We start from the raw sequence: 12,599 nt of genomic DNA, 5'->3' as shown, positions 1-12,599 counted from the left end.
CTCTTATTTTAAGTCCCGACTGGATCTGGTGACATTGGGGGGAGTTTGGGGTGGGGGAACCTAAAATGATGGAAAACGCTTAGATTGGAGGGATCGGGATGAAACTTGGTGGGAAAAATAAGCAGAAGTCTTAGATACGTGATTTACATAATTTTAACGGATCCGCTCTATTGGGGGGGGGGGTAGTTAATTCTGAAAAATTAGAAAAAATGACGTATTTTTAACTTACGAAGGAGTGTTCGGATCTTCATGAAACTTCATATTTAGACGGACCTCGTGACTCAGATCTTTTATTTTAAATCTCAACCGGATCCAGCGTTATTGGGGGGGGGGCAGTTGAGGGGAGAAGCTAAAGGGACAGGAAAAATTAGTTATTTATAACATACTAGTGGATGATCGGATCTTAATGAATTTTGATATTTAGAAGGACATCATGACTCAGAGCTCTTATTTTAAATCCTGACCGGCATTAAGCCTCTTATTTTCCTTTTAAATCAATCTATTGATTCATAGAATTTTGCTAGAGCTCATGCCATATGATCTCTTGGCTCTTAGCTCTTGTTTGACTTTATGTCTTGCATTCTTTCAAGCCAGCGGCAACCTCATAGGTGGTTGATACCGCGTTTACAGCATTATTAAAATTAAAAAAGATCAAACCGAGAAAACAAAAAAGAAATTTCATTCTTTCTAAAGAGTGTAAAATCCCCCCTCCTCGTAAAAAAAAGGTATATAAATTTCTTTTTGATTCTATGGGATCTCCACATTTGAAACCCATTTCGTTTTTGCTTTCTAACTCTATAGTTCAGGTAGATACAATTCAACTAAAGTATTGCACCAACTGTTTTATGGGGTATTGGATATACTGTTCGTGCTCAGAACCAAAGGACATATGTGATACTTACATCTTTTTGGAGGAGAGGAGAAATAATTTTTTAGCTGCGATAATATATTTCTTTTTTCCGTCTATTCAAAGATTTATTCGAAAATTCGAAATTCGAAATTTAGGAAAAATTCGAAAGTCAAAACATGGAGCTCGACACTGTGGCTTAAATTGGTGAATTGTACACACACTTGTTCCAATCAGTTCTTTAGCTAAAGCTGGTGAAGATTTTTTTTTTTCAATCAATGCCTATTTCTCCTAATATTATGTAGTAGATACCGCCTTACACACTTGGCAAGGGGATAAAGACCTGTGGGATGACTTTTGAAAGCTTATTTTTAGAAAAAGTTTCAAATAAATCCTTTGGTTTTGCATTTGGCAACGTGCTCTTTGCCATGCATGACAGAAACTAAATTTCACTTTCATCGTCGAAACGCTTTTTCTTTAAGTTTGAAAGCCTAGTTTTTCAGCTGGTATTTGTTGATTTTCCAATATTGACTCTCTAATCTTGTAACTTTTAGTAGTATGCTACTGAAGAAATATATTCTATTACTTCTTCTAGTGAGTGATCTAGGTGGGACTCTCAAGATGACAAGAAGAAGTCCTGCTTTGGATGAAATAACGAATAAAGTTTTTGAAGAACTTTTAAAAGGAAAATCCGAGGAGCCCAGTTTTATTGATTTTGAATGCGCATCGAATAAGGTAATTGATTCTCCATCCCTACGGAAACTTTTTTAATGCTATTTCTTTAAACATGTTTCGTAACAGCTTCAGCTTCAATTTAGTTTTCGTTTTGTAAACAAACCAAACAACTAAAATAATAAAAAGGATTGTTTTCTTTCAAAAGAGGTCTTATCGCGAGAGAAACGTTTTGATTCGATTATATCACTCCTTTTTAACAGTGTTTTTAGACATGAAATAAACTTTACTTCGACTATGACTTCAGTTGGCGGAGTGTCCCCCTCCCAAATCTTAAATTTCCTAAATTCCCGGGCACTTTTTATTTAAATTATCAAATTTTTTTGGTTATGATGCCCCCCCCCCCCTCACCCACAAAAAAAGCTTACGTGCTTGCTGCCATCTGGTCCCTTAAACGTTTCTAAAATTTAAGACAGTCCCCTGATGTCTTCAATAGTGGTTCTCAAATCATTGAAACTTCACTTTTACAAGATCAAGCTATGACATTACTTCAGCCAGGGAGGTGCTTTAGGGTCCTTAGGGTCTTAGGTGCTTTAGGGTCCTGAGTACTGCAGAGTTATGTAAAGTTTAAAGTGTCCAAGTGTTCTTGATAATCAAAGACGCCTTTGGCTGATTCGGTTTTTAGTGGTGACATCGGGATGCGACCAAGTAGGGTTTGCTCAGGCCTCTTGTCGACAGAAAATTTCTTTCTCCGTGTATTCTAGTGTCGGAAGTAATGAGTTTTAATATTGGTCAAAAATACCCGACTACTATTGCAATTTAGCAACTTCGTCTTCGTATAGCATCTCTAGAACTTATTGAAAATGTATTCCAGATTCTGTAATTTTGGTGTCGAAGTTTGTCGAAGGGAAGGGGGTTAAGTTGAGGATCATTATTCTCGCCTAGGATTCCCTTGGAAATGTTAAAGAAATTTTTTTTCATAACTAGGACGATTTTTAGGGCTAAAATAAAATCCTTACGTTTTTTGCATTTGACCTCCCTGTGATAAATTATAAACTGGATCTGTTCAGAGTTGGACAGAAAAGTTTACAATACAAATCACACATAATTTTTTCTTGGAATTTCGAAGAAACAGAACAGCTACACTGGAATGGATATGGGACATAACTTCCCAATAGTATATATAATAGTTTAGTAGTTACAAGAAAGGAAAAAAAGGCAAATAATTTCCTATTTTATCTATTTTATATTATTTAATTTTATATTCTTTTAATTTTTAATTAATTAATTTTATGTAATTAATTAATTATTTTTAATTAATTAACTAATTATTTATTATTTATTTTATATTATTTATTTTAATGTTCTTTATATTAAATATATTCTTTACTTTAATTAATTATTATTTAATTTTATATTCTTTTAGTTTATTTAATTTTTTATTTGATTAGGGTTGTCGGCCAAATGAAAGACGTCTTGCCTTTATTCCTCATCTTGATGGTGTTTTGAAATCGCATTCGCAACAAAGTTTAAAGGATTTAATGCCTCCGCCTGGCACTCGCCCACCTCAAAAGAAACAAGGCCGAGACCATGAAACTGCTCTCTATGAAGGCTTAAAGAGGGCTCAAAGATCAAGACTAGAAGATCAACGTGGAACTGAGATTAACTCTGAGCTGCCGGATTTTCTGAGAAAGAAAACGGTGAGTCTGTCTGGGTTTTTTTATTCCGTTTGTTACGTGACTGAACTAATGATGTGACGATTAAACGGTGTCATAATCAGAATTAACCTCTGAATCTGGAAATATTTTTGATTTTCTGAGTTTTCAATCTCGAAACAACGATTATTATATTATCCTGAGTTTTGATGAGACTGATTTTTTTATAATATTAATAGTTAATGCTACCTCATTAGCAAAAATGTTACTATTGTCTAAATTTATCATGATCTTGTACATTTTCTGAACCTTGAATGTTCTCTTGCGTTTAAAGTAAGCTCGCATGTCATTTAAAGTGCTAAACCACGTTGATTATATCATAGTATGCGTAATAGCATAGACATTGTATTAGAAAACATTATTTTCTTCGAGGCCAAGGATTAACTAAGGAACGGGAATAGTTTCAACAATTTCATAATTCTGCTTAACGGGGGAAATCGGATAGGAAGTTTTTAAATGCCTGTTCCACTCGTTTCACCGTCGTCCAGTAAAATTTTCACGTCAAGATTCCCCACGGATCAGGACATTGTCCCCGTAATATTAACCCTGTTTTTGCTTGCACGTAAAAACCAGAAAGGTCATTGACTCCACCTTTTGAGTTCATTTGAAGTATGAAGTTCTTGGGAATTGTCTCTATAAAATTTAAGATTGCTAAAAAATTGAAGCGAGTCAGGGAAAAGGCCGAGAGTCTTTTTGCTAGACAAAGTGCCACCGAAGTCGACCTTTGGTTAGTTGTATATATAGAAGACTATTCAAAAGTCCGGATTATTCGGGCTCTCAGCCCTCTCGTATCATATTTTTTCTCCTTTTTCTTTTTTTCACTGATAATTTCTTATGTTTTAAAATCTAAAGCAGTAGTTCCCAAACAGTTTCGCGCCATGCCCCACCTGGGCTTTTTTTCAAAACTAAGACTAAACTATATTTAGCAAAGGATGCAGGTCCTCTCCATGACTTACCAAGATCGGGGGGGGGGTGCACCCCATGCTGGGAATCACGGGTCTTAAGAAATGCTCATATGTTGAATCCAATTCACCACGACTACAGCTCTATTTACATATGGGAAGGTCTATTTGTAGATAGATAGATAAGTGTATTTTAAAGCCAAATATACAGCCATGAACACAGTACAGTAACATAAACGAAAGACACAAATAACATAAACTTTGATCAACGATATATGTAATGTTCTAGAATGTGATTTATGCAAGTCCCGAGAATATTGTTTACACTATATAAAACCAATTTTTTTATGAAATGAGAAATATTTTACTGTTAATAGCCAGGTGTAAAGTGGCGGTTTCTAGCTTGTGGAAAAACCAAGGGAATGGCTTATTTGCTGCATATGCAGAAAAAAAGGAAGCCGGGTGAATGTTTTTCCTTAGTAATAGAAAAAGATAGACTTTTTGTTCCAGAAGGAAATTATTTTGTTCTATACTTGCTCATGAGTCGCCTGTGTAATATTGTCTACGACATACTTAAAAATGCTTGAGCACTAACTTGTTAACTCCTAGAGAATGTCCGGTTTTGTTTTTCGTATTTGCTTCCAAGAAGTGAACCGACGTCGAGACCAAGTCTGTTGCTTTTTGAATTAAAATCAAGTTGCCATTAAGCCATTGGCCAAATTGGAGGCAACGCCAAGACAGGTAGTCTGAGTGATAGGCAAAGCTGGTGTAAGCATCAAAGGAGTTTCACTTTAGTAGTTTAATTACAAAAAACAAGTTTATTAATTATTCCATTTAAAGGAAAATATTTCAAGAATTCTACGCAGGTTTACCGATACATAAAAAAAAGAATCTATCTGGAGAATTGCAGGCTTTTTGTTCTACTCAATAATTTTTTTTGGCAGTTATTCTGAAAGTGCTTAAATTTTTTTTAGTCAAACGAATTTCCGTTGGATGGACGTGCAAGTGAACCAATCTTTGGATCTCGGCGTGAAGTGATTTCAGCGCCACGCTTATCGTCCGCTCTTGCTGTTCCCTCAGTCCAACCCCTCCACGATACAAGTGACTTCCAAGAGTTTACATCCCAAGGAATTGATCGAAGTTTTTCTACTGATGGCCTTTTACCTAATCATAGTGAAGCTGAGCGATATTTTGGTGGGAGCACTGGTGTCATGAAATTCTTTTCTCCTAAGCAAGAGGCGCGACAAAGAAAAGCCCAAAGCTCTGATAATTTAACTCCAAGAAAGGGTAGTGATAAAATGAGTTTGAGCAATAGTAAAGAAAATATTGGTAATAAAGTGCAATCCATGCTTCTGCAGTATAAGAAAGTGTTGGATAAAAACATAAAGTCACAAGACGAAAGTTTTAAGGTGGGTCCGAGTAGAGCACCAGAAGTGTTTAAACCTCTTGAAAAGCGGTACAAATCACCAGTGAGAACTGGTGTTAAAAATGCTTCATTATATCATGATCTGGACTTAGATTTAGATGTTACTCAAAGTTTACGAGGAAGAGCAGAACAAGTTCCACTTCCAACTCCACCCCGACCAGTTATCACCCCTTTAAAAGTAGAGACACCTAATTACCCTCCTCCGACGCCTTTACATGACTTATACCTAGATGACCCACTTGCAGCGGCCCATAGACACACGCCAAAAAATTCAGTTCATACCCTCTTTTACAATCCTCCTCCTCTACCACCCAAACCAAAGAATGGCTCTCAAAAGATTAAACCTCCTCAGAGGCCACTGAGTTGCAGTGTTCTTAATCAATCAAATCAAGAAATTTTATTTACTCCAACATCGAAAACACCCGTACCGTCCTGTTCTACTGGCACGAAAAAGCTACTGAGCCCAAATGCACACTTACAATTGAACAAAATGAAAAGTGATCTTGGGATGTATTCCGATGGCGTTCAGTCTAATATAAGCTTTGTATAATTTCCATTTTATGACTGATGTTTGTGATATAGGCCTATATATATATTTAATTTTCGGTTTGTTCTTTTGAATCTTTAGTCTCTTTTGTTCACTCTCTAGCTTTTTTATCTTCCTTTTTTTCCAAGTACTCATTCTTGAAAGTGAATTCTTAGTTTGCGGTTGGGGTTGTGAAATTGTGTTTTTATTTTTATATTTTCAATTAGAAAGCATTAGTATTAAGTCTTTCAAAAGGAATAAGAAAAATGAAAACAGCACTTCTGAAAAAACTAATTATTAATCATAATACCAAAGAAATGTAATTGCAATGTCAAATATTGACTGACGTGTTGGTAAACAGTGTTGTTTTCTGTTAAATAGCTGTATGAAATGTGCAGTTACTGGTTTTAATTGTTATTCTTCCAAGTGTCAAGCTATAAATAGCTTAAGTGAGTGTTTCTTCGTTTGGAAATAATTCAAATCCCGTGTTTTACAATATACATTATAAATTGTCATATTAGCCATAATGTTTTGGTGAACCTCCTCTCCGTAACAAAATTCCTGAAAATATTCACGGGCATATCGAGCAATGTTTAAAAATATGAATTAAATTGTTTCTAAAAACATTTTGACCCCTTACCCCCCCCCCCCCCCCAGGTACAAATCTTTGTGTTATTTATGTCAGTCTTTACTTTTCAACTTTAAGCAAAAAAAGTATCCAAGGATCACTCAATATCTCAAATTGAATCTCCTTTTATAGCCGTTGATTTAGGCCTTCTGAAGTATCGTGTATACTTTTCTTTCTATTTCTTCCATTTCAGCCTTCAGTCCTAGTCTTTGACAATTTTTTACCATAAGTAGGAATAAAAATGTATCCCTCCGTCCCTGTACAATGCGTTAAAATTGACAAAACAAGGCTAGTTGAAACGAGTTGAATATTATAATCTAAATAAGGATATATGTAAAAAATGTTTAGTTTTTTGTGGAGTAGGGCTAGAAGAAATGCATAATCCGAAGTTAGAAGCAGAGATATTTAATCAAGAGAAATTTAATTAATATATTAGTTCTAAAAAGAGTTTAAAGACTGAAAAAAAAACAGTTTTCCTTTGCTGCCCTAAAACCACGTTGTCCCTTTTGTAGTTGGGTTAGTTTTTCGAGGTTGAATCACCAGTCTATATTTTTGTCACATTTCTTCCAACTTTTTAAAAAGGTTACCAACCCGCTGAGGAAAACAGGAGTTGGAATCATGACTTTACTCACAACATTTATTTGAAAGTTGCGCTTTTCTTACTTTTTCTTACTGTTGTCACAGTGTTTTCATAGTTTAAACACTTTAGAACCGTCATAGATGGCAGGGTTTCCATACTCATAGTGTTCTCTTACGTTTTTTTTTCTTTTTCTTCTGCAGTCAGTAGTGCTATTGTGTGACATGATTAGTGCTATTTCTTCTGCAGTCAGTAGTGCTATTGTGTGACATGATTAGTGCTATTTCTTCTGCAGTCAGTAGTGCTATTGTGTGACATGATTAGTGCTATTACGTACGTTAATCGTTCTCGTAATCATTGGGTTATTCAAAATCTGTTTTTGAGTTTCTTGAATTCGTTTTCCTTGTAAGTTATCTAGTGCTACTGTTATCGACTACACTATGAGATTAAAAGGTCCGAGGTAACACAGTTAATGAAGTTAGCAGATTATTTTTTTGTCATAGAAAACGTCCAATGTGTATCTGGATCTGTTAGCTATATCTTATAGATTGAATTCAAAAGGCTGGATAGTATATACAGTAGTGCCCACAAAAATATTTCTGATGGAGGACTGTAAATATTGTTTCAGGGGGGAAAAATGTTAGGATTAGGTCTCCATGGGGAAGTATTAATTTTTTTTTCAAATACAAGAAAAGTGCCATATTCTTGAAAGATAAAAAAACTGTCCTTTTTAGATGCTTTGTTCTTCGAGGGATGGGGGATACTTTGCCTGTTTCTCCCCTTCCCTGCAGCCGTCCATTAATCGAAACATATTTTACTTATTTCCTTGTAAAATAACTAAAATGGTTGTTTGAAAAAAAATGATTATTCTAAGCCACACTTCCCTCCTTCCGATCCTTCCTTGATTAATATCTTCCAGAATTCAAGCTTTCAGCAGGCGCGAAGTAACTTTAATTTAAAACAATCTGATTTCAAAATTTAAAGTAAGAAGTGCTTATACTGTAAATTGACGCCTTGTGATTGCCTTTGAAGAAAGCAAGAAAGAAAACCAGTGTGCCAATTTTTATGTTTTATTGCTTGTTTTTGTATATATGTTTATAAGCTCTGTACTATTTACTTTTTTGTATAATGTACGAATGTAAGCCAAATTTGTTTATAAATCAGAGTTGAAATATTCGAGTTTTATCTGAGCTGTACATAGTTAGAGCACGATTTTTCTTTCTTCATCAAGAAAACGTACTCCTGTAAGTGGAGAATTGCCTAATTACTTTGTTGAAATATATTTTGTACCTTCCAGGAAAAAAAGAAGTAAATATTAAAAAAAAATAACCAACTGAAACAAAGATTTCTAGATTAGTATATGTAGGGTATTCTGTTCTGTTGTGCTCAAAATTCCTCTGCCTTTTTGATGTTCTAATGTTCTTAAACAGAAAAATCAAAGAAATATTTTGGGATCTACATACATGTGCCTACACATGTAAGTTTTTTTTTTCTTCGTGAATTTGATAATAGAATTGAAACATTTTCGCTGAATAGGGAGAAGGATTATGAAATTCCGATTACTCCTCATTTTGATTAAAGATTAAATCTTTGCTGAAGCATTATCAGAGTAAATTAAAAGTGCATTTTAAGTCATTGTTTCTCAACTTTTCCGAGAGAGTGGCTCTTTGAACAAGTCTCAAGAGGACATACCCTAAGTGAAAGTATGCTTCTAAGGCTAAGTGGGTATGTCAAGCGAAGATATATTAGGCGCTTAACCACTTTGATATTACCTTGATTAAGACTTCAGTCATGCCATTAGTAGTAAGCCACTTGAAAATTGAAACTGCAGTAGTAAGCCACTTGAAAATTGAAACTGCAGTGAAATCCCAATTAGCAACAAATTTTCATCACTAATTGTCAATATCAAATTTACCGATATGACTGAGCAATAGTATTGAATCCATGCCTCAAAAATTTTTCTTCACATTACATTGAAAACCATTTCGACGAAATTCTGATTTAAAAGCTTAAAAATTACATCTGTAGTGGCAACAGTTTTCTTCTTAAGTTGCACTTAACTTTACTATTAGTAGTCTAATCCTTTATTGCAACTTTAAACATAGGAGTATATTACCACCTATTATTATAAAATATTTTCCGAAGGTAATTTAATTATTCAATTAGTAGCAATTTTGATGCGACCACATTGGCCAGTGAACATTATGTTGTATCCAATATGTCATATATGCACTCATCCTATAAATAGCCCTAATGTATGTGAGACAACTTGATTCATGAAGCAATTGTGGTAATTTCTTTGTGGTTAGTTAATATATAAAAAGTGATGAAAATAGAGTTGGGCAGTATGGTATGTTGAATAGGTGCGAATAACTTAATATAATATTAAAGTGAGGATGTTCTCATTTGGCCATAGGTCTGAAGCCACTAAATTTGCCTCAGTGTTCTTCAAATAGCTATTCATCCTTCTCTTTTAGTTATTTAGAATCCGGCTACAGAGAGCATAAACCCTGTTTCGCTATAACTTATATTAGGAATAGGATAGGACAGTTAGTGTTGAATTTTGGGCTAAAAATTCCAAAGGATATGGTTTATATGCAATTATAAAGCTTCTGTTCCCTACTAAACCACTCGATTTTGCGCTTCTTTTTTCTTTAGCCATTACTTGTAGTGCGCTAAAAGTTTTCCTTTCAAATAACGGTACAGTTTACGAAAAAAAGCTACCTGGTTTCTACCAAAGTTTCTAGGTAATAAAATAGTAAAGTGAAATCCAAATCCTATAAAAGAAAATATATTTGCTATTTACTGTCGCTTTTAGCACTAATGTCATGTAAAAAAGAATTAAGTATATAATAACGACTATTTTCTACGAAAATCTATCAGCCTTAGTAAAGATTTTTTTGACAAGAGCTCATATGGCACTTGTGACAAGGTCGGAACCTAAAATTAGACTCGGTACTATAGATATCGATCTCATCGTCCTAACACGTCAAGAAGCACTGAACTCGCCAAAGCACTAGAAATCCCTCGAACTCCCCCAAAGAGATCGAATCCGGTCCGCTATGTCAATCACGTGTCTATAACTTGTGCTTATTCTTGAACTCATCAAAGTACTGGAAATTAGAGCTCTTTAATTAAATTAATTAGAATTTTAATTAGAGCTCTTTAATTTAAAATAAGAGCTCTGAGACACGAGGTCCCCCCCCCCCAGATAGTCGAATCAGGGTAACGACTATTTCTAATTTAATCTGGTCTGATCCCTGATACGCCTACCAACTTTCATCTTCCTAGCTTATCTGGAAGTGACCAAACTAGGAAAACCAAGATCGACAGACAGACGGACAGAAATTGCGATCGCTATTTGTCATTTGGTAAATACCAAGTGCCATAAAAATTGGGAGTTTTTTTTTTCTTTTGGGAATGTGAGAAATAGATAAGAATATAGCGTATTGTTAATAAGCTCTTCCAAAGTCATTTTATTTTGTCTTCGCCACTCCATTTTCTGCTGGACATCAATGCTAGGTTTTGTGATTCTAATATGTTTGTAATGTAGAAAACTTATGGCTGTGAGTTATAGGAAATTGCGAAATCTGTTTTTCCTATGCAAATAGTAGGTCGTACCTAGGTTATGCTCCTTCATAGATTTATCTCTGCCCCTGCTAAATTAATATTTTGAAAATACTTTTTTTCGGTATTTTTGAAAAATACTCTCACATTTCCTGAGCAGAAGGGTCTGGTTTTATTTGGGTCTGCAAGGAACATTGGTGCATAACATCTTAGACTTTCTTCACTGTTACGCATAACTAAAATCGGATGAAGTTCATTTAATCTATGGCCATTCAGACTCTCAAATGGTCTTACAAACACTAATTTTAATTGGACATTTGTTAATTCATCCTCAGATTTCCCTTCTTTTTTTAACGGAAATAGGTCCTATCAAAATCATTGCTTGTATAACCATCTATGGCACCAATTGGGGGAGAAGGGATTGGCCGCTTATATTTTTTACTTCTCTCCGCTAGATTTTGATTGGTATCTTTATTGAATAATAATTTTTTGGTACTTCTATTGGAAGAGTAAAACAAAAAATTTAATAAAAATATAATTGTTGTTTTTTTCCTTAGTATCACTTAGGAAAATTCAATTACAGCTTTTGTCTTTTAGCAAATTTCTAAAAATTGCTTCTGTAGATGGATAAAACAGAATCTAAGCTATCAAATGCTGGAAAAATGGTCGTCTTAAATTAAAAAATTAAAACCACGGTAATTACAGAAAAGTAAAACAGCGAAAACTTGCACAAGTACCTCAACCTTAATCTGGACTTTTTTTTAAAGTTTTTACCTTTTGCTTGTTAAACAGTCTCCCTTTCTTCATTTCATCAGTAAAGTTACCTTAATATCCGTATCCAGTTTTGCAGCAATGTCTTTTTTGTCGAGTTTATTTTTCTAAAGTATCTTAATCTCGCTTTGGAATTCTTTATTTTTTATGAGTAAAATTGCCAAAATCACCACCCGGCATGAACGGATGAAACACCTTCGCATGAACCATCTCTTGGAGGGGATGGGTATTTAGGAGTGGTAAGTAATTCTGAAAGACAGGTAAGGAATGTATAATATATTGGGAGGAACCATTTCTCATATCTTAGTATTACAGAGTTCCCCCTAAATGTCTTCTTTTCCTTTTTATGTCACTGATTTTCCATTAATAAGCCAAGCGTATTTTTCTTATTTTTACAAACCAACAAAAGAAAGGTAAAGAAATATTACGAAAAATGTTTCATTTGTATACCAAAAAAGTTATGCTATAATAGAGCCCGGGAGCCTCCATTTCGCTTTTTTACTTTTATTTACATCATTTTACCGACTAGAAAGTGTTTTGTACTGGCCTTTTGTAAGATCTTATCATAGAAAACACTAACAAATGGAACTATTCTTCCAACCCAATATTCTTCATTTGCGTATTCTAACATGATTTAGTTAACACCAGGCGTCCCCAGGGGAGTCTTTTGAACCAGGCTTTGGACCTCCAGAAAGAGGCGGGAAAAATTGAATCTTTTAGTTTTTGCTCGTTTCAAAGCAAGGAACAAAGTTGTCTAATAAAACACGATTACATTGGAAATATTTATCTACAGATTTTCTAATAAAACCTGTTTTTCAAATCTTAGCAACATCATTAAATCTTAGAAATTTAGTCGGCCTTTTATTAATAGACTCCTCAATATGTGATACATAAGACGTAATTCGAAAAATTTATAGTTGAAATAAAGCGAATCCTCATAAACAGAAACTGAAGCATTAGATGATGAA

General features: G+C 34.4%; 1 protein-coding gene across 2 annotated transcripts in view; it reads left to right on the top strand.

Moving 5' to 3' along the window:
* Positions 1-8,467, top strand: part of LOC136030087 (regulator of G-protein signaling loco-like) — a 95,522-nt gene extending 87,055 nt beyond the window's left edge. For both annotated transcript variants that reach the window (XM_065708751.1, XM_065708750.1), the window contains exons 11-13: positions 1,443-1,582; positions 2,971-3,219; positions 5,111-8,467. In XM_065708751.1, coding sequence (XP_065564823.1) covers positions 1,443-1,582; positions 2,971-3,219; positions 5,111-6,112 — 1,391 coding nt within the window. In that variant the 3' untranslated portion in view covers positions 6,113-8,467. The remainder of the gene's footprint in view (positions 1-1,442; positions 1,583-2,970; positions 3,220-5,110) is intronic.
* The last annotated feature ends 4,132 nt before the right edge of the window (positions 8,468-12,599 follow it).

The sequence above is a fragment of the Artemia franciscana genome, chromosome 8, assembly GCF_032884065.1.
Source record: "Artemia franciscana chromosome 8, ASM3288406v1, whole genome shotgun sequence".
NCBI classification, from domain to species: Eukaryota; Metazoa; Arthropoda; class Branchiopoda; order Anostraca; family Artemiidae; genus Artemia; species Artemia franciscana.
Note: the sequence above shows the minus strand (reverse complement) of the source record. Positions and strands in the feature narration are given on the sequence as shown.